General features: G+C 39.2%; 1 protein-coding gene across 1 annotated transcript in view; it reads right to left on the bottom strand.

Annotated features, from left to right (window-relative positions):
* USP12 (ubiquitin specific peptidase 12) overlaps positions 1-24,343 on the bottom strand; it is a 32,175-nt gene extending 7,832 nt beyond the window's left edge. The window contains exons 1-4 of the mRNA XM_054271938.1: positions 24,224-24,343; positions 13,365-13,445; positions 7,751-7,964; positions 4,501-4,727 (exon numbers count right to left, since the gene is read on the bottom strand). Of these exons, the coding sequence (XP_054127913.1) occupies positions 4,501-4,727; positions 7,751-7,964; positions 13,365-13,445; positions 24,224-24,271 (570 nt within the window). The 5' untranslated portion in view covers positions 24,272-24,343. The remainder of the gene's footprint in view (positions 1-4,500; positions 4,728-7,750; positions 7,965-13,364; positions 13,446-24,223) is intronic.
* Positions 24,344-25,675: the final 1,332 nt, after the last annotated feature.

Raw genomic sequence — 25,675 nt, forward strand, 5'->3', positions numbered from 1 at the left:
ACTAAATTTGTCAAATGAGAGCTTGGTCTGACAGAGGCAGAATAGCAGCCAATTCTCACAAAAATGTAAGAGTAACAAGAAAGTAAAACAGAACATTCTAGAAGTAGAAAATAAATTCCACCACAAACCCTGACAAATGATGAAAAAATCCACAGCTGCCCGGAAAACCAACTATGCTATTGAAGTTTTAAAAACCAGTGATGTGCAACCTTAACTTCTGCCTGCTAGTGTGTCCTCTCTGTATCTAAATATTCTCAGTGTCACTCATGACAATGGTCTCTGCCTAGATACAGAAGTAAATGCTTTTAGAAAAGATACCTGGCTGCAGTTTCTTGACTGAATGCAGGAAAAGTGAAATAGGTACAGGGAAATAATGTAAGTTGAATCTTTTAAACATATGAGATTTATGTTCCCTTTTCAATTCAGAAGGGGAAAAAAAAAGAGGAAGTAGAAATTTGTTCTCTAATAATCAAGAGATGAGAAACACACAGCTCCTAAGGGAAGTGTACGTGGAGAAAAAAAGAAAAAGGCAGATGGTCAAGACAACCATATTCGAGCATTAAAAACACAGGGCAAATCCAAACACCCAGGAAATTAAGTTGAAAGCTTCTGTTAATACCTGTGAGAAGATTGGGCTCCCACTGTTCTGTCCCTAGTCTTTCCAAGAGTTGAGTGTGCATGTCAAAAAACACCACTAAGTCAGTACACATCATTTCTACTGCAACATTCAGATGCTCAAGTATAATGTTTTTACTTTTAAAGAGACCACAGAGAACATGTGGAAAACTTCCAGAATGTTTAGAGTGGGGGAAAAAAAGTCACCTGCATCTTCAGTGTGCTGTACATTTCCTGTATTCAGGGATGTATTATGGTTTATTTGTGTGGTCAATTCTTCAAAATATCCCCTTGCAAATCACTCTTGGAATTATCAGACCTGCATTTATAATACTAGGAACTCTGGTGGAAATCATTGTAACTGGGGATTAGGAATGGCTCAGAAAAATAAAATCAGTTCTAGAAAATACTCTGCTGCTGCAGTCTTCAGCTAGGACAGCTGGAATTAGGGAGTCATGTGATCAGTATTATTCAGACATGCAATTAGGTAATTCTTCCTCTTTTGGTCTAATCAAAGAAAATTACGTGAAACAATACAGATTTCACAGGCAGCTTTATCCCACACAAAAGCTGTAAGGGCAATGGAGAGGAGGGAAAGGATGTGCTCTACTTGGTTAAAAAGAGGTTGGTACTGAAAACAGAAGTTTGCAAAAGGACAATTTCCATTCTCTGTGGTAATATGGCCTTAAAACACCTCACTCAGGTTAGACAGCCCACTGTGCACTTAGGATCATGAGGAACCATTAAAGGCTTCATTGCAAGAATAGCCAAGTGGAATTTTTTCCATTTATGTTGGTGATTTATAAATTGTTATTCTTAATTGTTAAGATTCTTTGAGCCTTACTATTTGAACAGATTTTTCAAACATGAACTCATACAGTTTTAATTTAAAAAAAAAATTAAAAGCCACTCTGGAGTCTTACAAGTTTCCCTCCCCCCACTTTTTGTAAAGGTTCTGTTTCAAATAAACATTACTATGCTTAGACTACAATCAGCAATGCTATATATTGCAATCATCTATAGAATGAAAAAAATGATGGGCATGATCAGAAAACCTCAGCACTTGCAGGATGGAGCCCTGATGTATTCAAAAAGCTGTCTGAGTACTCCTAACAGGAACATCTGAGTAATAGTGAGGACTTTGGATGTTCCAGAGCTCTGGCTGAAGGGGATGTTGTGCTGTTCCCACGTCAAGGACATCATCTGCACCCACACAGCTCAGCTGCACTCTGATGACCAAAGCTGCACAGAACACAAAGCTCAGAAGGCCGAAACTCACAGAATCCATTATTTCCTACACTTGGGGATTTCACTGCAATGTGAATCTGCTCACTGGCAAAAGAGCTCTTGCAGCTAGACACTGCCATGTGTGCTAAAACAGAAAGCAGTTTTAAAAGAAGCTGAAACAAAGTGATTTATCTTGATTAAAAAAAAAGAGAGAAATGAAAATTGAGCAGAGCTAAAGGCTCTGTAGGACCCATATGAGAGAGAACACTGGGATTTTCCTTATTGCCTTCTCTCAGTCGTAGAATCATTTGAACCCAAGAGCAAGACCATCACCTGGAGACTAATATGGTGGTTTTGACAAATCCCTATATTTCTCTGCAGAAGTACTGGCCACATTTAGCTGTTCAATATTTAATGAAGCCAATTATAATACTTTCTGGTTTACTGTTATCCTTCCTTAAACTATGAGAGAAACCTGTAAAACCAATTAGCTTGTAGACAGTTTCTATAAATTAGCCCTAAAATTTACATTCACTTCATCATTCTGCCTCTGTCCAGGAAGGGTGAAACCACTATAAAGAGAAACCACATTAAAAATATGAAAAAACAACTTACAATCCTTTAGTAACATATTAATTTAATAAATTGGCTTGATTCACAACACAAATCTTTGTTAAAGAATCATATCTACGTTCCTTATACTCCACTGTCCATACTTAAACTGAGGATGCATCTTTAAATAGTTCAGTTTTTATCTTTAAGATGGGCTAATGAAACAGTGCATCTGGAAGGATGCTCTTTCCCATATAACCAGGACAACCAAAATCACAATAAAATTTTGCTCATTTTAGGAACACTGAGGAGGTTTGTCCTATTAGAAGATAATGACTGTCACTTTCAGCAAAGATATATGTTATGCTTTATATTTAAATATGCAATAATTTTCCAATTTAAATTAAAAATATACTAGGGCTATTGTCTTGTCCTTAAGAAGCAGAAATCCATCCACTATTGCTTGTAATCTTGTACATGAGCTATTTTCAAGTACTCCTAACATTTTAGCTTATATTTCTAAACACAGAAAGAATCTAAATGCCAACAGCTCCTTATAAGCATCAAAACAATCATAAATACTCAGTATTTTTAAAAATAAAACACTATTCACAGTAATATTGCCCATTTAATTTGGGCAAATGCGTTTCTAAGTGCTCATTTCCAGGTCACTGTGTTTTAGACACAAGCTGACATACTAAAAATACAGAACCTGATAAAATAGTTTCCAGATTACTTTGATTATCATCTTGTTCAGCAATAGCTGAATATTTCTATTAGCTACAGCTAATAGAAAAAAACTCCTAAGCAGTGTTAGTAGAATTCTCAAAATTGTGACAGACCTGTTAACTAATAAAATATGCTGGCAAAGAGCGTATCAGTGCTTTAAAATTGCATTAAGGACGGTACCTAGATCAAAATCCTGACAGCAGTAATTCATAATGCCACAGTGAGGGAAAGGTAATGATGCCAATTGTGTCAAAAGACTCAGGCTAAACTCATGTTTCAAGGAAAAAAAAAAAAGAACAGCTCAAGAACTAGAAGAGAAACAATTGACAGTCGCCAAGAAATACTGATTAGGGAGGGGAAATCTGCTAGAAAAAAAGATGGTAGCGTGGAATGAGCACCTAAATTACTCATAGTCTGCAGTTACATTATACATGACATTATGAATCTCTTTTCCTTGAAATAAAAGAGATAGGTATTTCTAGAAGACTGAGAAAATTACATGAGAAATATACAGATTTGATTAATTCCTGCCTTCCAACGTCATGCTGACATATCTGCGTTACCTAATTAAGTTAAAGAAAATTGGCATGAAGTTATACAAAACCCACAGCCATTTAGCTTTTTACAATCTCTAAGGAATAGACCATGACAGAATTACTGTAATTTTAAAATTGTGCTGCTTTTACTCTTTCTCAAGCTGGTAAAATCCAATTTTAAGTTTTTATGAAATACATTCTTTCTCTTATTGTAGAACTTCTCAAAAATATTTTAGTATAGCATACTCAGAGAAAGAGTTTATTTCTCAGCGTGTAGTATTAGAAGAATGCCTGTGGACAGACATTTAGGGAAGGATTACTTTTCATGAACATGAAGGTATTTTGAGAATCCCAGTCTACTACCAAAGTGCCAAAAGCCAACCATTAGTATCTTGATTTCAACAGCTTTAAATTTAAAAACCAGGAATCCATGGAAACTGATTCATAATACTTAATTATGAGATGCATCAGTAAGCACAACACTAAGTTATTTAGACATTAAATTTGAGAAGGACCTCACACCCTGAAATCACAGAGTTTACTTTGTTTAAGAATACACCACTTTAGAATTTTCTGATCTAAATTTTGAAGGTGATTATGATCACATTGACAAAAAATCCAACTGGGCATTTTCTTTATATTGATCAGACATCTCTTCCTACAATTCATTCATTGGCTGCTGCAATGTTCTTACTAACAAAGAAAAAACACAAATATTCACACAAACATAAAGATCACTGAAGAAAGGAACTAATATCTTGTTCTGCTGGGACAAATGAACCGTGAAGCACGCAGCTCTGAACATGGCATGTTGGTGTTTACAAAGCCCACGAGAACTTACAGTTTCACAGGTAAGACACCTGGTTTCGTTAGTTAACGTTCCCTGGAAGATCTCGTGCACCCAGGTGGGGTCTGGGGGGCTGTTGCTCTCACTGTCCATGGTGCCATTGGGCACGCGCCCGTTCTGCTTCTCCTGCTTCCTCTCCTCCTGCAAGATGTCTGCGATGGTGTTCAAAAGGTAGTTCAGGAACTCGTGTGCATCCTGCTGCATGTAGTTATCAAACAGTTCTGCGAGATAAAACACAAGACTTACTAACTGATCAGTTAGTGCTGTGCTACAGAAAGGTTTTCAACAGAGTCAGATTTCAAAACCAGTCAAGATTTCACATCTTGAATCATTCACGGCAATACGACACCAACCCAAAATGCCTACGTGATAAACTAAGCCAAAAAAAATAGGGGGTGGGAAGAGGGGACAGCAAGTCAGCTTGCACTGACAGAAATCACTCAGCTGATTGGAACTACCTGAAAACTGAACCATACTGCAAGAAAAGCAGGGCACAAAAATTCAATGGCCCAAACACAGGCGTATGTGGGGTGCTGCCAGAACTGGCACAGGTCATTCTGCCCAGCCTCCAGATGCCACTGGATCTCCTACAGGGACTATGCTATCTCTGCCAAGCTTAGGTCAGTATCTTGGATAACACAGATTCAGTAATAGTTACTTCTTTTCTCTCTGACCAGGAATTGCTAAAAGGAAATTTATCTGCCTATTAAAAAAGCATTTTAAATCCCAAGCTAGTATCACACAAATCTTTTAATGTGCAATTATTTCACTTTGCTGGCAGTCCAAGAATCTTCTAAGAGACAGGTCTTCAGTGAACAGGAGTGGATATATGAATGAAAAAGATACCCAGTGAAGTTCAGGTTTTGAAATGCATACAGGCACTCCAGGGAAGCTTTACAGTCACCTGATGGCATCCAGGAATAAACTTCAAATAGAAAAAAAAGGTCTAAGGTTATTAGCTAAGTAGGGAAACCTTGATGCTAATCTAGGTCATTTGGAGAGGTTAAGTAGTGCAATAGGCCAGGCAAGAGTAGGAACCATGTAGTTTATTTAATGAACTACTACACTATTTTTGAGACAAGTGAGTTCAATCTAGCCAATTGCAAGGTCTTTATTTAATCAAGTAAATCAAGGCAGGGCAAGAGCTACAAGTCTCTTGAGGTAAAAGACTTCAGAGGTTCTTCACAGTGTACTACCACAGGCCTGTCAGGGCTTTGTGCCCAGTCAGTAATAAGCATTAACTACAGCAAAGTGAGAGCTACAGATTGCTCATTCCACAATTAGAATAAATTTATGCAAATGTAACAGTACACCTCCAGCTGACTTCAAGCCAGCAGCTGCTTCCCAAGCAATTAAACTTTAAGGTCATTAATAGAGAAACACAGAATTGCTTGGGTTAGAAGGGATCTTAAAGATCACTGAGTTCCAGCTCCCCTGCTCTGGACAAGCACACCTTCCAACAAGACCAGGTTGCTCAGAGCCCCATCCAACCTGGTCGTGAACACTTCCAGATATGGGGCACCCACAGCTTCTCTGGGCAACCTACTCCAATGCCTCACCACTATCACAGATGGTAATTTCTTCCTAATCTCTAATCTAAACCTGGCCTCTTGCAGTTTAAAGCCATTCCCCCTGGTCCTGTCACTACATGCCCTTGTGAAAAGCTCCTCTCCAGCCCAGAGATGTACAATATATCCATGCTGCATTCAGACATTGCAAATAAAGATGGAGCAGCAGCTTTGCAGTCTGGAATACACTAAGACTGTCTCCTCAGTTATCACCCTGGTATAGCTGGACACTGACTGAAGAGACTCTAGACTGGTGTTGCACACCTACATGGCTCTTAAACTAACTCTTCTTTAAGGCTCAAAATCATATACCCTTACAGTAAGCACTTAATAGCATATATGATACCCATGCAATTGCAGTCTGAATGCAGCTATTTATTTGTACAAAAGGTGAGAGTATCATCATTAAAAGAGGCCCAAAAACACAAGGGTTGAACTTCTACATCTGACTTCTCTACTGAAGGGTTTCCAATTGCCTTGCTCTGAGTAGAATTTTAGTGGCATGACATAATTACACATTACAAAGAACACTTTCTATAATGAACTTAATGGCTCCTGTGGTTTGCATTCTGCTTTCCATCTGAATGATTCTCTGCATTTGTTATAACGAACTGTTTCTGTAAATGTATCAAACATAAGCACACTTACCCAAAGATACGTGCCAAAGAAGGGAATGAGTTTTCTGCTCTGCACAGGCAAGTGATTGTACAGCACCCAAGAGATTTTTTTTAACAATATCATTACAGCTCATGGAGTGCATTTGCTGGAAGAGCCATGTCAAACTAGGAATGTCATCATAATATTTTATTTCTTGTTTTTACTACAGAGATAATCATCATTTAAATGCTTTTTCAGTGTGTATTCATGGTCTTTGAAAAGACTGCAACAGTCTGAACACATTTATTGCAGCAGCGTTAAGTATAGTACATCATACAGTTTATTTAACTATAGTAATTACTCCTTAAGGAAAAAAAGCTGTATTTTTATAAAAATGTATCCAAATTGAATAGCAGATTACAAGGCTTCATTTATATTTTAACATCAAATAATTTTCTAGAACATTCTGACAAATTAGGCCTGCAGATAAGAAACAAGAAATGTGAAAAATCCCTAGAAATCTCTTGAAATTTAAGATAATGATGACATGTAAAAAATCATTTGCTAAAACTACTTAGTGGTTTTAAAAGGAGGTCAACTACTTTTATATAAATATATATAAATTCTAAGTCAATTTAAAAAGGTGGGGTGGCTTTAATCTAGATCCTTATGGGCAAGTCTTTTCACAGACTCAGTTTGGGAGACTGATTCCTCCATTCAAAAAATATTTTTTTAAAATAAAGGACAAAGGCTTTACAATGAATTTTGATTACAAATATTAAACTCCCAGAGAAACAAAACTAGCAAGCAATTTCATAAGCAGATAGTGACAAAATGACAATGCACTTTAGTTCTATTTGAATACACAGAAACAAGGATTCCCTCTCAAAACTGCTCCAGGGTTACACCCTTACCCTGGGGCCACCTCTTGTTTATACTACAGCACCAAGAGCACTTTCTGTATAGGCACTCCACAGAACACAAATACATAGGCATTTAGCTGGCATGCACTATGTCAGCTTCAGAATCAAATTATAAATGCTATAATTGTTACACAAGAAAAAGAAAAAAAAAGTTACCATTTTCTTTTCGTAATCTTGTTATAAATTTCTTGGGAGGTATTACTCCAACTTTTTTCTTCTGGGTGGCTATACTGTGGAAGAGATCAGCTAAGCATGTAAGGAGATTCTCTTTTTTTCTTGGCTGACTCTTGTAGGCTAAGACCTTGTCTCGAAATGGTCGACAAAAATAAAGTGCCTGGAGAACTGAATTGCAGTAGCACGTGTTCCCGAACTACAAAATAAGAGAGAGATCTGTGAGTTTGCATGGCATTACTGTAGAGAGGTAAAATTAACTCCAACCCATAAGAGAGTGCATAAGCAGAGGTCAACTTTCTGCAAGTCATTTCTTCCTGACTTTAAGGTAGAAAAATGTATTGATGTTGCACAAAGGATTACCAAGTATGCTGTATGTCAGTGCATGAAACACCTAGGCTAATTTGAACAACACTATTTAATTTTGTCTCACTTAAAATTTAACTTATTGGTAATATTTTCTATGTATTTGGGTCAAAATGTTCAAAAAATACCCTCAATGTCATAACTCCCAAAATAAGCTCAGGTAAAAATATCTGTCTGCCACACATCAGTCACAACAGCAATGAACATGCACAGCATGACCTTGTACTGCAAAGAAATTCAGCTGAAAATGGAGAGTGCCTCACACACTTCAGGAACTAGATTCTCCAAATCTTAATAGCTGTCATCAATGTCTGAAATAACTACTTTAACCTGCTCCTACATTTTCAGTTCTCATTCCAGGGTGACAAGATTTGTTTAAGGAAATTTGTGACATGGCCTGCTTAGGATTCCAAGCTATGGCAGCTGGTAGCCTGAAATCAAGATTGCAGGGAAAAGAGAACACAAATGGGATGTGCACACTTTGAAGGAGACAGGCCACTGGACTGAAAGAGGAAAGCAGAATCGCAAGAAAAGCATCCATAACCCACTTTGTACCAGGACACCCCAGGTGGGACACCCCAGATGTTCCCTCCTCAGACTCCTTTAGGCACCTGAGGTCACTGACGCTGTCTGCAGCTCCCCCCAGCACTGCAAACATCCCCACCAATCCTGTGAAGGAGTTGTGAACCATCAGGGGATAAAGCCATCCTAATTTTATGCTGCCATTCTAATTTTAAGCTGCCCTCCTCCAGTGGAACCTATTATCCAACACTGAAAGTGTGGGAAAAATCTTTACGAGGCACTCAGCAAGTAATCCAACCCTTCAGCTGCCTTTACACAACCTGCAAATTGAAGCATACACCTATTGCACACATTCTGCAAAATGTGGAAATAACATTCAGATTTATGTTATACAGAGACAGCAGCACATCTAGGCAGCAAATTCTGAGACTTTATCATTGTGAGGGGGAGAATTATATAGCAAAGACTGCCTTCAGAGATATTTTAAGAGCAGGTTCCTTCAATAGAGAAAAAGAACCAAAAGTTTTCACACCTTAAGAATAACAGGAAAGTAAATAGTTTTTGCTCTCTCCCAATTAAGACAAACAAGAGCACCATGCAATTTAATTACAAAACTTAAAAATTAATTACTTTCCTCTATTTTAAACAAATGAAATACAAAGAACTACTTTCTAAATAACCAAGACACACTCAAAGAATAAGTAAGAAAAAATATTAAGATGTCATTAAGGCATCCATATTAAAAAGTGATGAATTTAACATCCATTATTTTTCTTTTTTTAAGCTACGAAAATGCTTATATTAGCTTCTTTGTGGTCCAAATCTGCAAATAAGTCGATGAACTTAAGAGGAAAATTGGGGCTTTTTACCTTAAAGGAAGCTGAAGAAATCACACAGCTTTGGCTTCAGTCAAAACATTTAATATTGTAAACTGTTTAGGAGTTTATAATTAGAAACAGCCATAAAAAGAGAACTACATTAAAGTGCTAAGAAAGTTCTTAAAATTTAATCAAACTGGAAAACTGCTAAAATTTCTACAGCAAGCGTCAAAAGATGAAAAGCAAGCAAATTAGAATTTTCATAAGATTCCAATTTTAAAAAGGAGCAGTCTGATGATAAATTAATTAGAACGGCAACCATGCGGTGAGAGACAGACAAAATATGAAGACCTCAGAACACTGAACAAAATTCAGATTAATTTAATATGAATGTATGTTAACCTACATGCCTGTGAGTATGAAATAAAAACAACTAGACTAAGTTCATAAAAGGCTTTCTCCAACCAGATTCAGAAACACAGTAGGCAACAGGAGAATGTTTGAAAGCAAACTCCTGAAGAAAATTTAATTAGCTCCCATTTGTTTTATCTCTAAAGCATCAGTCTTTATCACTTCAAAACTCAAAATATTTTTAAAATAAATGCTTCCAATCATGGAAAAAAATGTAAAAGGCTGTACCTGTACTATGCAACAAGTGGGAAATGGTTGGGAGGTTTCTAGACTGTACAACTCAATTTGCTAAATGAACAAATGCTGCTCTTACCACCAGTATTACTTCAGTTCCCAACTTTAGAGAAACACCCAACACCTGGTTCTAGTCTCCCAAGCTCCCACCACTCACTCACACTCTGCCTTCTAATCCTGGACCTTCAGCACTGGGCTGGGCTGCCAAGAGACACCTTCCTCCTCCTCCTCCTCCCCACCCCAGCCAGCACTGCCCCAGAGCCACAGCACCTGGGAGTCAAGCCCTGCACTGTGGCACTTCATGCCTGTCCAGCCTGCCTCAGAACAGCTGTAGAAAACACAAAAAGACCTTTTTGGGACCATCTTACGCTGTGCATGACTAAGAGATGTAAAAAAAAATCCACATTTTTTCTTTTTTATCTATTCATACTGCTCTTCTGCTCTAAATTCTGAGAAATCAGATTGTTTCCTTTCATGAAAATAATGCATTGACTATGTTTTACACACACACACCTCTTTTCTTGTTCTCATTTAAATTTTGCAAGTAAAGTTACAACACCCAAACCTATGTGGAGCAATGGGACAGTAGGCAAAAAAAAACACTGTGCAACAAAATCACTGCACACCTATGAACATTTATAATCTTACAGCTTACTCTTCTGATGCACATACAACTGGGAAGAAATGTGGCTGTCGAACCCATTCAACAAAAAGATTTACAAGAACTTAGATCTGTTTGGAACACTGCTTTTGAGCAGCTCTGGGGTTCCTCCCAGCTCTGATGCACTGGCAGCTCTAACAATTTTTCATTCTTGCAATGGGCCATTTCAGGGAAAAATATTTCTCCAAAACACAGAGATCCAATGCAAGAGATTGAAAAACCAAACCTTCTGCTCGAGCAATCTGGTACACTGCTGAAGAGTTTCCAGAGCAGCTCTCTGAGATTAAAAATCTTATTTCATCCTCACTGGATAAAATGATTGATGTAATTTGTGAAGCACATAGATTCGAACAGTTTGCATTACTGCACTGAAGAGGGAAAGAAGAGTGATAAGCAGACTTGATGCTCCTGGTTGTCCAGATGCATGGAACATCACACTCCTAATACTTTCCTCTTACCATGTATCTTAGATATTTCCTGCTGATTTAGTGAACAATATTGTCCATTCAAGTATAAGCTGAATTTTCCATCCCCCATAAACCATCTGGTCTTCCATATGTTCCCCATAATTGCCCTTTCTTAGGTCTTCTTTTACCTCTCAAATTGCTCCTTCAGCACATCCTCTGAACAATCCCTGGATTCTACCACAAAGCTGGAAAAGAGGTAAGACAGGGCTTTTGCCTCCTCCTCTTTTATGCTACATCTGGAAAATTGACAGATCTCTATTTCAGGATTGTCATCTTTATCTAAAATGCTTTTCTGTATTCCAGGCACTTCGAATGGCCACCTATCACACAGTTAGAAAAAAGCTATTGACTTCCATATTATTTCCCTTTTTCCCATTACCCTGGAGAAAGTTAGGACAAACAAAATCAATAAACAAATTAGAAAAACTTAGCAGTAAATGTTAATAAGCCTCTAGGAGATTCACTTTCTGTAATTGCTACAAATAAATTAGAGAAATCAATGAAGGCAAAAACTGTGATTTCTATCACTTCTCAATCTAATAGTACTAATTTATTATCTAATTATCTAGTATTTCTTTTCATTATCTCTGTCATTCTTTGTCATTGGCCATAGTTACTTTCACTTTTCCTGGCAATTTACATGCTGCAAGTTCATTACACATTTATGGTCTGTATGTGCTGTGTTAGTAAACACAACCTGCAGAACAGACCTGAAAACCATTCAGGCATCAACATCATAGAATTTCCTTTCCCATCACTGTACCTGAAAACCAGCACCAGCATGCCATAAACATAATGAGATCCCATTTTATTATTTGTTACAATTCAAAGAATTTTAGCCCATAAAATTTTATTGTTTGAAGCTAAAATAAGCAAAAGTCCTGTAGAACACAGAAAATTAAAAGCACTCTCATATATTGTAGCTGCCTGCCTCTTAAATGAGTGCAATGACAGATACCCACTCAAATTTCTACTCCCCCTTGAGTACAAAAAGCCAGAATTTGTTGATCTTCATGACATATTAAGAAGATTGTCCTTTACTGAACCTTCTCTTAAGGGTAAAAACTATGTAAAATTTTAAGATTAGGTGTACAATACAATTTCACCGTTAAGTCTTAAATCTTCTCTGGACTTGTACAAGAAATTAGGAAAACAGTTTATCTGCCAACAGAGTAACAGATTTGAGAAAACCCTGTCACTGGAAAAACAGAAAGGCTCAGCTCAGCTGCAGAACTGACAGGCATTAACAGTGAAACTGCTGCATCTCCTCTTTGAGAGAAGTAACCTGGGGGGTTTGGCAGCTTTCATGAGAAAGGAAAGGAATCACTTGAATTTAAGAGATGGTGTTTGGAGATGCATGGAAGTCAGCTTGTCAGTGTTTGCTGACTCCAGAGTGCACGTTCAGACTGCAGACTCTCAAACCAGGGCAGTGCTAAGCACCTGGAGGCAGAGACACCTTACAGCAACAGGACAACTTTTAAATAATCAGTTCTGTTTAGAAAAGCAAGACAATAGCTCTGGTTAAATCAACCTGTTTTAACTATGTCATTTCTGAAGCCCAGTTAATTTAATATTTCACATCAGTATAATTCAATTTCTAACAAGAAACACTTTTCATCAGTAATATCAGAAATTAAAGTTTAAATCGTTCCTTAAAAATAATTACTGATTCAAGCAATCCAATATATTTTTTCTGCTTTCATCTTTGGGCTGTATTTTTTTTTAATCTTAATATAAAGAGCAGCTATAAATACTTCATAGCATCATAGTCTTTCACAAGATATTTTTTCTTTTAATGTATTGATTTTACTTTATTGCCACATTATGAACAACAAGCTACATATTTTAAATAGCCTTCTTTATGACTTAGACATTTTAATAACATTCAAGTGAAGTAAAAATTACTCTACAACTAATAAAATTAAAGTATTCAATAGAGAGCCCATTTTAGCAATCCAGTAGCATATTTCAACAAATACACTAAATACTGAAACACACTTCAATAGTATGAATATTCAGTGATTATATCTTTCAGAATTTTAAGTATTCACTCATCCCAGTCTTGTTTAACCAATCCATTCCTGTCCTTCCAAAGCAGTAAGTTATGGTCTGAGACTCACATTAACCAAACCAAAGTAGTGCTCATTGACTGGGAATTGTTCCGGACCAATCTCTTTCTCCAAAGCTGAGGCATTGGCGCCCTAGGAAAAAATCAAAAGCAGCAAAATTTTAGTGTGGCAACAGTGAAAACAGCTGTGGAAAAGAGTTGTGCAGCACGGATAAACAATCAAAACCAACTAACCATCCATAAAAAAACTCTGCAAAACACCTGATTACAACTAAAAATTACCTTAAGAGATGTTTCCAAATATTTGCTGTTCAAAAGCATCTTAAAGTTATACACTTTTTATATATTTTCACGCAATTACACTGCTTCAATGTTCTTTACTTATTATTTCCACAATCAAATTACTTTAGTAACACTTGCACTAATGCAAAGCAGGTCAAACACAGGATGCAAGGCCAACTGGTCAGCTCCTTCTAAGAAGCATAATTTTCATACTGTAAAGCACATTCCAGAAAAAGTTAAGAGATGCAGATTGTTCACAGCAGGCAAAGAGACTGGTCTGATTCACCTACACTCAAAATATAAGTTGTTCAAAGTGCTTTGCTAAATGCCTTGAACTTTGTAAAACTAAAAGAAAATGCAGAACAGCTAGTGATGGTGTGCATTACAAATGCTGCGGCCTTTGCCCAAAAACTCTGTTGGGTCTGATCCTCAAAAAGAAGTCAGAGAATGTTTCTTTGGTTACTCTGCGGCTGCTGACTGAACCGATGCAGTAAACACTGTGTTTCAAAGAAAAGCATTGTTTTCTTTTTTTATTTAGAGACAGAAAAGCTTGTATGCTGGAAAATTCAGAGAACATAAAACCCCTAGCTTTGGATGAGCTCTTACATTGACTGCTTTTAGAGAAATGGAAATGTATACAACTTTTTACACTCAACAAAACTGCTATCTATATATTTGTATCTATTTATATATATCCTCAATGAGAGTAATACATGAGCATGAATATTCCAAGTGGTCTAAGTGCAGCTAAAACAGAGCATAATACACAGCAAAGAACCTTAAAACCAGGCGCAACTCCATCCCAACAAGGTCATTTTTTACACCAAAGATACAGCAAAAGCCATTACATGACATATTACAACAATCAAATTACATCAAAATCATGGACTGCATTAAAATCAGCACACAGGATTGCACAGATTAATTACAGACAGGGAGAAGTGAAACAGAATGAATATTAGAACTGTGTTAAAATGTATACCATTAAAATGAAATGATGATGTGGCATGGTACTGCAGAACTTTACACAAACTGCCTTAGCAGTTCTGAAACTGGAAGCACATGCTCAAAGGCCCATAAGGAGTAAAAACTTAAACAGAATAGGGCAAATGCCAGGAAAATTCCATGCTTGACACAACACAGTTCTGCTCCATTCATAGCACAGCCCTGGCTGCTGTCATCAGTCACATCCCCTCCAATTACCCAGCTTGATAAAGCCTCTCCTTTCCTGAGGATTTAACTTTGGGGCTTATTACTTTAGAAGGTGTTTTCAAATGGAGATTATAGTGGTGAGGAAAAGGGGTATAAACCTTCATTTAAGATTAAAGCACTCTGAGATTCTCAATATTTAGTTTTGCAGCCTTATTTAAATGCACCCACAAACTCCAGCAAGGTGAGTATTAAAAATAACCTATGAAAAAGATGGAACTGTGGGGGACTTTTACACTATTGTTAAAATCTCTACCTCTTTAAAAATAAATTCAAGAGCAGGTTTAAGGAAATTCTTTCTCTTTTCAAAGCCAGGGTGGAGTAGCTACTTAACTCCATCTTTGAAAGGTAAATATTATGCTATAAACATTGATGTTTCTGTTTGTGCAGACCTGAACACTGTATTTAGTTTTGTAGCACAATAAAGATCTGACTTGGCAATAAGAAAGACATGCTGAGATAGCACCAGATCGTCACGGTTTTCTGATTACTCAAAGAAGATTCATTCAAGGCTCAGACTTTCACATGACTTCAAAGCATGGCATCATCTATGTTTAAATGCAGTTGTTTATGAATGTTATTACAAACCAGCACGGGTGTTTTACAACAGTGTAAAACCCCCCGAGCTACTCAGATTTCCCTTTACAGCTCTCTTTTTGTCTGTCATAAAGGATGCTATCTCTCCCTCCAAAGTAATCATTGATACTGTGCACAGTGTACTGGTTGCAAAGAGCAAAAACACAGCAAGAGTACACTAAAATGCATGTTCACAACTGACCCATAAAAGCTATTTTAAAACCTAATTATTCCTTGGTTCAAAGTCTTTCCCAGTCATGATTACAGTCCACATCATCGGTCCCAGCAGACTCTTCCATTATGCAAAAACAGATGCAGGGGGAGAGCACTGCAGCAGCACCAACTATTATGGTACTGTATCATCTCTTGGACATGAGGAGGTTTAGGGCAGAAGTGGGAGTGCCTCTCTTTTCATCAGCCAAGCTGGAGTTACTGGACTCGGGAACTAGACCAGGGAAATTTCAGGCTGTGCTGTATGGTGTGGAGTAGAGCATTTATTCCTCTGCCACCTAACTGGGATCCCCAGGGAAAATGCCCCAATATACTCTTTTTTGGGGGGCTCACTTAATAACACATACAACAGGTGTTCAGTCTCCACACCGCAACCTGGCTTTGGTATTACACAGGGGACAGAAAGGAACATCATCAAGTTTGGTCAGCACATCCACCTCCTATTTCCCTTGTCCTTCTGAGGGGAAGCACACATGGTCATCATCTAGAAATGAGAAGCAACAGAGGCACAGCAGAAGTTCAAGAAGATGATAATATTGCTGTAGTTCTGGGATTTACCACTTTTTGCATGGCATCAGTATAAAAGCTGTACAGCTGCACAACCAAGCACTGCCTTACACTGACCCCCTTCCAGCACAGACACAATACTACAGGCAGACAAAACACTCATTTCTTATGGTAGATAAAATATAGCTTTAAATGGGGCAAGTTCTGCAACAAAGTTCTGTTTACAAGAACAAAATATGAAATCAAGATTTGCTTTTTATTTGTTACTTAAAATTAACAATAGTTACACAAAAACGTTCACAAACCTAATGAAAGTTAGGTGTAAAACTGAGCTACTACAGAATTCATCCTTCAAAATGATAAGTAAAGTAACCTTTATTGAATCATGTTCAAATCAGTTGAACATAAATTGCTTTATCTCCTCCATCAAGTTAAAGCAAAAAGCTATACTACTGGATTTATAACATTTGCCTTAAATGCTAATTTCTTAATGAAGGGATAAGAATCTGTGTTTACCATGGAAGTACCTTAAGTAAGTTTCTCAACTTTTTTTTTAAGAGCTTTAGTTTTGTAAATATTAACACATTTGACACTAACTAGATGAGGGTTTTATTTCAGTTTAGAGGAATCAAAGTCCAGGAAATACAGTGGAATAAGAAGGTGCATTATCTTTGAAATATGTAAGGTTGTATTTTCCTGATTTTCATGTTTTACAAATATACATCATCCCAAATTTCTAAAATAAACTAAAAAGCCCACTGATGCCATACATTTCAATGGAAAAGGGCAGAAAAAAAATAAAGCACAGACAAACGCAGATTTGTTTTTTTGTTTGTTTAGTTTTCCACTTGCTGAAACAGTGTCATGAAATGCTATTTATTACTGCCATTTCTCACAGCCTCAGAGGCTGCACTGTTGTGGTGTTTCATGTTGAACTAGTCCTTCTGAGACACACCAACAGCTGACACAGGGATAAGATAACCAGAGCCAATCTGTAAAACAAATCAGTTGGTGCTTAGGACCTGACATACACGCCTTGGGCTTCAGAGCATTCTTGCCAGATTAGTTGCAGGCTGGTTCTGTGACTGAACACCAGCTGCAGCTGGTCTGTGTTGTCTGATGTAGTTTCCTCCAAAAGTCATCTAATTTGTGCACTCTAAGACCGCTCCCAAAATGCAAACCAAAGCGTGGTAAATTGGGATGCCACCCTACATTAAAAATACTGCCTAAAAACATGTCAGCAAGCAGGCAAACAACTGCAGTTTTAAAGTGTCCTACCTGGTCATTAGCATCCAACCTAGCAGGCAGAATTTCCCTTACAAAGCCTTGATTCATAACCAGCCTAACGTGCTTGGAAGCTTGCACATCTTATTGGCCTCGGACAGGGGGTCTGATCTACCCCTTTCTAGAATAAAGATCACTTGATAGCTTGGTGGGTCATCTTTTCCGTGGTTTAACACCTTTACCCTCTACTTTAACTAAGCTGTACATTTTCTGAGTAAAATCAGAATTTCACCTTTAAAAGAATTTCCTTTTCTGAAAACTTACATTTGTCTCCAGCACCCTGAAGATCCATTTCTCCCTTCACACATGCACTATGCTAGATCCTTCCCTACAATGCTCTCCACCTCACTCAAGAAGCAAGAACAACACTGATTAAAGGTGACTCAAATAAATAAACCATGTTGCACAGGTATATGCAAGATAAATTTTTTAGACATGACCTTACCTATAGGTAAATGAAGCATAGAACCACACAACATAGAACTATCACTCTTTCTAGTGACAGAAGGGTATTACAAATAAATGGGAAACTCAGTAATCAGGAATAGCAATGTTCCTGAACAAATGTAAAATTAATGGAATTATTTATAATTTGCAAAAATAAATCTCAGTACAGAAGCACTCACTAGTGCTTTCACTTTTTTTTCTGATTAGAAATATTCTTCCTTCTCTATGCAACTACTGAAGACGTACAGAATTTCACAGCCCAATGCACTGTGAATGGAATTCTCTGCTAAAGAAGAAATGCAGAATTCTACTCTTCCATTTACATTAAATCAGAATATGTGAATGCATACACTTCTGTGTACTCACATGAATCAGGACTAAGAGCAAAGAGAACAGCTATCTCGAATCAGTTTATATTTGTTGCTTCAGTGGCAACCAAAACTGAAACACAATTCTTTTGATACTGTTTCTAGCCAGGAAGCAGCACTGAAATATGAGTGGGATTCAACAATCCTTGTTGTTCATTTCTTTGCAAAGGAATATGCATTATTAATACATTAAATATTTGGATAGTTCCAGTTAATGCTTTTTAAATACTTCAAAATAGTGTTATTTTATTAATCAGTCTAAGACACAGTCCTATATACTCTTATCAAGTGCAGCTAAGACAAAAGATTTTCGGAGTACGAAGTAAAAACACTTCTGCCTGGGTAAGGAAAATTATACCAAAGCACAAAATTAATTTCTGTTCACATTAGGTATGTCTACTGAACCCATCTATTGGAGCCCCACTGAACATTCACAATGTATTTTCCTTCAAGCAACTACATATAGTAGCACTTCATTGTACAGGAGAAGCGTATGATGGTGTATCCTTTTGAGTACTGAAGTCAAAGACAAGTTACTATTTCAGAAAAATTAGATTCACCTAACTATCCAAAATGCAGGGCGAGTGGGGAAAACACATTTGCTCAATAGTTGTTTTTGATAAACTGCATCCTGCAGTGTGTTTCACATGCTTTTATTACTTACACAATTCCACTCTCAGAAAACAAATATATTGCTTTTATAACTTCCCATTTTCATGGAATCATAAAAAGAATTTGAGTTTATAAAAGATGATAAAAAATGTTTTCTTATTCTGGTCTACTTATGTTAATACAACCTTCTGGTTTTACACTACAGAAAATATCTAGATTCTTTTTTTTCTCAACTGAGAGATCAGATAGATCTTACTGAAACAAACCATTTGTTAAAAGCATTTTACTTTGACAATATTCCTAAGCCACAAAAACAAAAGTTAGCCCTTACACAGGGCTTTTATACACCTCTTCCCCTCAAGAAATTTGAGTAGAAAAGCCCCTTTTGCCACATTTTTACAGAATCATTCCCAGAAATTTTAATGCTAATTAGTTGCTTCAGAAATGTAAAAAGTAAATACAAAGACTACAGAACTGACCAATCTAAATATTCAAGCCTTGTCTAGTAACAGGATCAGTTGTTCCCAATGACACAGCTAAAAATTCTGCTGCCAAGACCAGAGTCCAAATTCATATATTTCTCCTTGTGCTTAGAACAGGCAAGATGAATATACACACGTGTGCACGTAAAAAGAAAACGGAACACTTGCATAAATCATCCAAGTAAGTAATATGTCAACTAAGTAATTCCTTGTCCTGGTATAAATACTGCTTTACAACTAGGTAACTTTGAGAATTTTTTCTTTGTGTCTCATATTTGACAATTGTTTTATATTAGAGTCAAATTCCTATTTTGATGAAAATTAAAAACAAATTTGTCTAAATTAATTATTATACTGAACAGTGCCACAAACCTAGTATTAAAAAGACCAAATATAAATATTCATCTTTTATTGTAGCATGTTACAGCTAGAAAAATGATGATGACAAATGCTTGAATCTTAGTGTCGTGTTTATCATCTAAGTGTCTCCTGATAAGAACTCCAACAGATGAGTGGACTTCCTCACTGTGGTGCAAGCTCCTACCCCAACTGCCTAACAAATACTTCTCCAAAATACCCCAACTGCCTAACAAATACTTCTCCAGAAACTCCTGGGCTTGCAGCAGAGCCACCACAGCAGACACGTGTCTGAACACTCTGGAGCACGCAGATCCAGGTCATGGTGCCAGAGTGAAATGCACTGGCTGAGACACAGCACATGTTCCCTCTTGCCAAGTGTGCTGCACGAGCAAGCCAGCCAGCTGGATAAAGGAACCTCACAATACTGTGGTTTCCTCTGTGTGACTTTAGTCCTTTCCTTCTCTGCTGTTGTCTTGGTTTTTTTCCATCACCTCCCATTTTGAAGCCGTTTTCCCATAACTTTTCTTTCCTTGCTGTAATTCAATTCTTCTTTCTTCCAGCATGGGCCCTCTATATAGTTTCCTGTGGAATCTGTTAACCTGATCATTAATTAATGTTTAAGTCTTATAATGTGTGCTTCAGAGGAGACAGTGCAATTAGAAGGACAGGACCAAGTACATCATAGCCATTGCTGGCTGGCTGCAGACTCTGCCAAACATCAATTTACATTAAGCGCAGATTTCACAATCAGGTTTGAAACCCTACTGTAAACAAGCAATTCCTGAAGCAGTAAGAAAGCCCATAAATGCACACCTCTCTCACAGTCAGCTAGAAAATGTTCCTGCATCTGGGAGTTTTTATAAAGCCTCTCTGCTATGACACTCAAGGTAGATGCACCTCAGCCTTCCCTCAGCTAGGAACTTCCAGGGTCTGCTTCCTCTAAAGATGCTTTTCCCACACATGCTTGTTTCAACTCTAGTACCCCTGAAACATCACCCTTGTGAAATGTGACTGAAATGGACAAAAAGGTGCCCCTCGAGGGGAGGCAGGCAGGAAAGGGACAATAGCCAGCCATTCAGTGACTCTACATATCTTAATCCTCTCAAAAACAGAACAAAAATTTGCATTGTAAGATAAGCAGAGGTTCTCCCGCAGAACACACTGTTACATCACACAATCAACATCTAACCACCAACAGTGTATTTGATGCCACTGCTGGGGGGCTTGAAACAATCACTGAAGACATTCAGGGACAGACCCTGCATGCCAGATGCTGAGATGGCAGACAGAGAAGGGAATACAAACACCCAAAACATGAAGATTCTGATGTCTAATGCTACAGCTTCTAGATTAGCATAGTTTTAAAATATGATCACGCTTTTTCAGGCTGTGCCAACGTCATCAACCACTTTGTAGAAGAAACACTGAAAACAAGTACTACTGCCATTTCAACTTCCTTGTGTATGTCTGAGACTGACATCTCAGAGGCTTTTCACAGCTCGTAAGCTACAAATGTAATTTCTATCTTCTCTCTGCTTCAGCTACTCAAAGACCTGATGCCTTTTAGCTGCTAGCAAGCATTTCCTGGATTCTAGACAACAGAAGCAAAAGTACTAGATGCAATCTGTGAGTACAGCATGGGGCACATCTTCATTGCAGTTAGCCTAGGTTACTTTATCCCTCCTCAGCCATGCATAAAAATCCCATACAGTTCAGTCAAGTACGGCTTTGACTGCAGTTTTACTCGTGGATGAGGGGTAAAGACCAAGTTCTACTTTTACTGCAAAGACTTTAAAAATAATTTTTAAAAGTAGACCACACAATTTTAACCTCATCCATTTTGCAACAAGAACAGTGGTTAAAGCACTCAAGGGCAAAGGTATTTTCAGAGCTTTTCCACAATCTCCAGCTTTGTAATTAAGACTTACTACAGCACAAGGAAGCATGTGAATGGTGATATACAGCAAAGAATTTTAAGGAAGCTGAAAGGCAACACAACACTAGGACACATTACTGTAGAAAGAGCTCTGTTAACATTGGGAGCAACACTGAGGTGTTAGAACAATGAACAAATGCAGCATACACAAAGGTACCGAACAACACAGACAGGATGTCCTCTCGGAAGACCATCCCCAAAAGGTACCACAGATAAATTAAACATACTGGTTATCACTCTTCACACAACCTGCCCATTCTATAAAACACAATGTACTACTTTGTAATATTCAGGGCTTGAACAACAGTGGTAAGACACATAAAATGCAAATGGGTCAGCAGAAGCAAAACTTGAATTTGGATTAAAAAAAAAGAAGTCATGAAAAGCAGAACTGCAATGAAGAGTTTCTTCAATACAGTTCTAGACTGCTCTATTACAGACTGTAAGTGTATATGCATGCTAGGTTTGTGTAGGCACAAACTGTCTCTTGACAAAAATTGCCTGTTACTGGTTTTGTACTAACAAGAACTTTTTTCTTCACAAGAAGACACAGAACAGTCTGAGAGTTATTGTAACAGGCAAGAAAAGGCAAGAAAAGTTTGTAAGAATTTTTAGGTAGTTGTCTGGCACTTTATCAAAGTGTGTCGACACAAAGAAGCATTGCCAGAAAAAAAAATAGCATTACTCAGCAATTATAATCCTCTTCAATTTTGTAAAATACAGGCTTAAACATAAGTATTTGACTCTCATTAGAGTCAAATCTGCCTCACCTCAACCACATGGTTCTGAACAACACCACAGTAAATACCACGTGCTCCTTCACACTATCTTTACAGATACACTTTTAAGCACAGTCTTATATTAACTGCTGAAAAGTTTTTACAGCTGGTATCCTATGCTAGGTGTCTCATATCACAGTATTATTAAAGCTTATGGATCAAAAAGGCTCAGCAAAAATCTTATGCCTGGAGTTGATCCACCCCAGTGCACATGACAGTGACTGGACAGATAGCATTTAATTGCCATCAGAATTTCAGCTTTATGGATACAGACACTTTGGTCAGTAATAAGAAGATTTTTGGTTGAAAATTTTCTTTCAGGATTGACCTAAATCTCAGTGACACAACATCACTTCTAATAAACATACACACAGAATAATCTCAAACTATCTGCCTGTCCAGAGCTATGGTTTGTATGCAGTCCAGAAGCAAGCAGTGAGGTCTCACACTTGACCCAAATCAAGAGGCCAGCACTGAATTTATGCTGACACAAAGGCCAGCGGCCAGCTCTGGGTGAAGAGATGCCAGCCAGAATTGCAATAAAAGTTCTTCCCAGCTCAGGGAACAATCACACTGATTCCTCAGCAACCAAAAACCTGCCTTCAGAGAATGGAAACTCCTGAAGCACATGGTACGTGTCCTACCAATCTGGCCACACCAAGATGTCAGTATGATACCTGATAAATATACAGCTGATAAATTTAAGAAGTCAGACTCTTCCAATTCCAAACTAAAATATGTCATCTCCCATATCAAAAAAACCCATTATTCCAGTGACTAAACACCACCTGAGCAATCCCATCCTATGGGCTTACAGATATTCACACAAAATTCTCACAGGCCACCTCTAAAATATCTGTTTGAGACATTCAAGCCTCTTTGCAGCACGATTTATGAAAACCATAAATCAGTTTCCAATAATATGAAACGTAAGCATTTCCCACTGTTTGATGAGACATAATAATGGGAGCAAATTAACAGAGTAGATGACAGAGCACGTTCTTCCCCTTATTCATCTTTTTCTTCCCCCTGTGGAAACATATTTGGTAACAAGAACTTTCAGGTGGCCATGGAATAGGTAGAAGAGAGCACAAATGTAAGAACTTCTGCTATGAACCATCAGCACATCTCTTCCATAACAAGCACTAACTTCTACTGACTAAGGGATATTTCCTTCCTTAAATTCATCACTCCTCCATCAGCAAATGTACTGAGCTCCCCAACCCTCTTTAAAACAACCCAAGAGAGCTTTATCACATCTGTGCTTCTGCTTATGGCTCTAATTCACCACGAGAGAGAGAGCAATGAGAAAGCAATCCCAGGGAGAAGCCTCCTGTGGGGACCCGGGTCGATGCGCCCCAGGCAGATCACACGGCCTCGCTGGGATGCCCGCACGTGTGCGGGTAACCGGGGAGCACCGCCGGGGGACGGGCGGTTCCAGCCCAGCCCAGGAGCGCGGCACTCGGAGGGAGAGCAGGGACGCTCCGGAGTGTGCGGGGAGAAGGAGGGCGCTTCCACAAGCCCGACCGTAACCCCCCCCACGCCCGCAATGGGAGCGACGGCGATGCCCCGCAGCGCTGTTCCCGCTCTCGGCACACTTTGGGAAGGCTGCGCTCGGTGCCCCCGCGCTCCAGCCCCGTCCGCAGCCGGGACGCGGCTTCAAGCCGCTCGGCGCCGCATCCAGGCTGAGTCTCCCAAAGCCGATTAACCCCGCTCGGCTCCCGGCCGCCTCCCTCCCACGGCGGCGCTCCCGCCCCGCGCCCTCGCCCGGCTTCCCCCGCAGCCCGGCCCCGCAACCCCAGCCCGGGCAGTCGGCACGGCCCCGGCCCCGCGCTCACCATGGTACAGATGGAGGCGATTTTGGAGACTGTCATTAGGATTTCCATCCGCCCAGCGCCATCTTCCGCCCAATCACAGCGCCGAGCCGAGCGGAGCCGGGCCGGGCGGGAGCGGGAGCAGGAGGGGAAGGGAAGGGAGGGAGGCAGTGAAGGCAGGCAGTGAAGGCAGGCGGCGGGGGCACCCCCCGCCCCCGCCGGCGCGGGGCCCCCACGGCCGGGCGCGCCGCTCGCTCCGCCGCCGCGCAGCCCCGCTCCCTCCCTCCCGCCGCTCCCCGCGCCCGCCGGCTCCCAGCGATCCCGCCCGGCGCGGCCCCGCCTCCCGCCGGGTCAGCGCCCGGCTCCCGCCCGCCCCTCCGCCCCGCCCCGCCCCGCCAGGGCCGGCCCAGCTCCGCCGCCGCGGGAGGCGCGGACGGAACCGACAGATCCGTCAGCGGCACCAGAGTTTGTACAGAGACGTCGAATCGACAAGGCTGGGAGAGATCCCTCAGATCTTCAGTCCACCCAGCACTGTGACCCTAAACCACATCGCCCAACGCCCGATCGAGACGCCTCTTAAAACACATCCAGGGACAGCGACTCCACCGCCTCCCTGGGCCACCCATTCCAATACCTGACCACAGAATAGGGTCGGGCTAGAAGGGACCACAAGTGCGCCAGCCTCAGACATGTGGGAAAACAAAGCTGATGTGCACAGTAGTCATACCAGGTAACTGAGGGTCCTACTTGAGAAAGAGCTTAGCCATGTTGGTTGTCTGCAGATTGTAAGAAGAAATGTGGATGACTTGTTCAGGGTGTTGATACCTGCACTAAAGAAGCACAAAGCTAGCTAAGGTATCTGCCACCCTGTCTTTTTTCATACATAGGAAAAATCTAGTAGATCAAGATGCATTAAGAACAATGTCAATGCATACAAGGTCTTGATCATAAATACATCTATTCACTGTAAAGTGTTTTAATATATGTAACATTAAATCATTTCAATTTCTATGTTCTTCAGAAGTACATGTTCTTTAGCAACTAAGTTAATGGAATAGTAAATTTTCCTTCAGCTGAAACATAAAGAATATGACTTTAGAAAGTATTATAAATGAACTCTATTGCAATCTGAAATATCCTGAAAATGGTTTTATATCACATAAAACCATTTTATAAGATACCTGTCATCTCGAATTGTATATTTCAAAAGTATAGTAGCTGAGAAAATGAACACCTCTTGGATGAATATATTCTGAAACTGTTGCCACAGAAACCATGGGGGAGGACAGCATCAGGGGAATGAGAAAGAATAGAAACAAAAGTAGTGGATTGGCCATTTTTGAGCAAAAAAAGCAAGAACGGGTATTTAGCAGGATAGATGTGTCAAACCTTCAGATATCCAGCAGTTCATCTACTGAAATACATTTGCTGCCAGAAACATCTCTAAAACAATTCCTTACAGTATTAATCAGACCC

This window comes from Melozone crissalis, unplaced genomic scaffold, assembly GCF_028551555.1.
Source record: "Melozone crissalis strain CALT ecotype California unplaced genomic scaffold, PUWL_Pcris_2 ptg000013l_1, whole genome shotgun sequence".
Classification (NCBI taxonomy): Eukaryota; Metazoa; Chordata; class Aves; order Passeriformes; family Passerellidae; genus Melozone; species Melozone crissalis.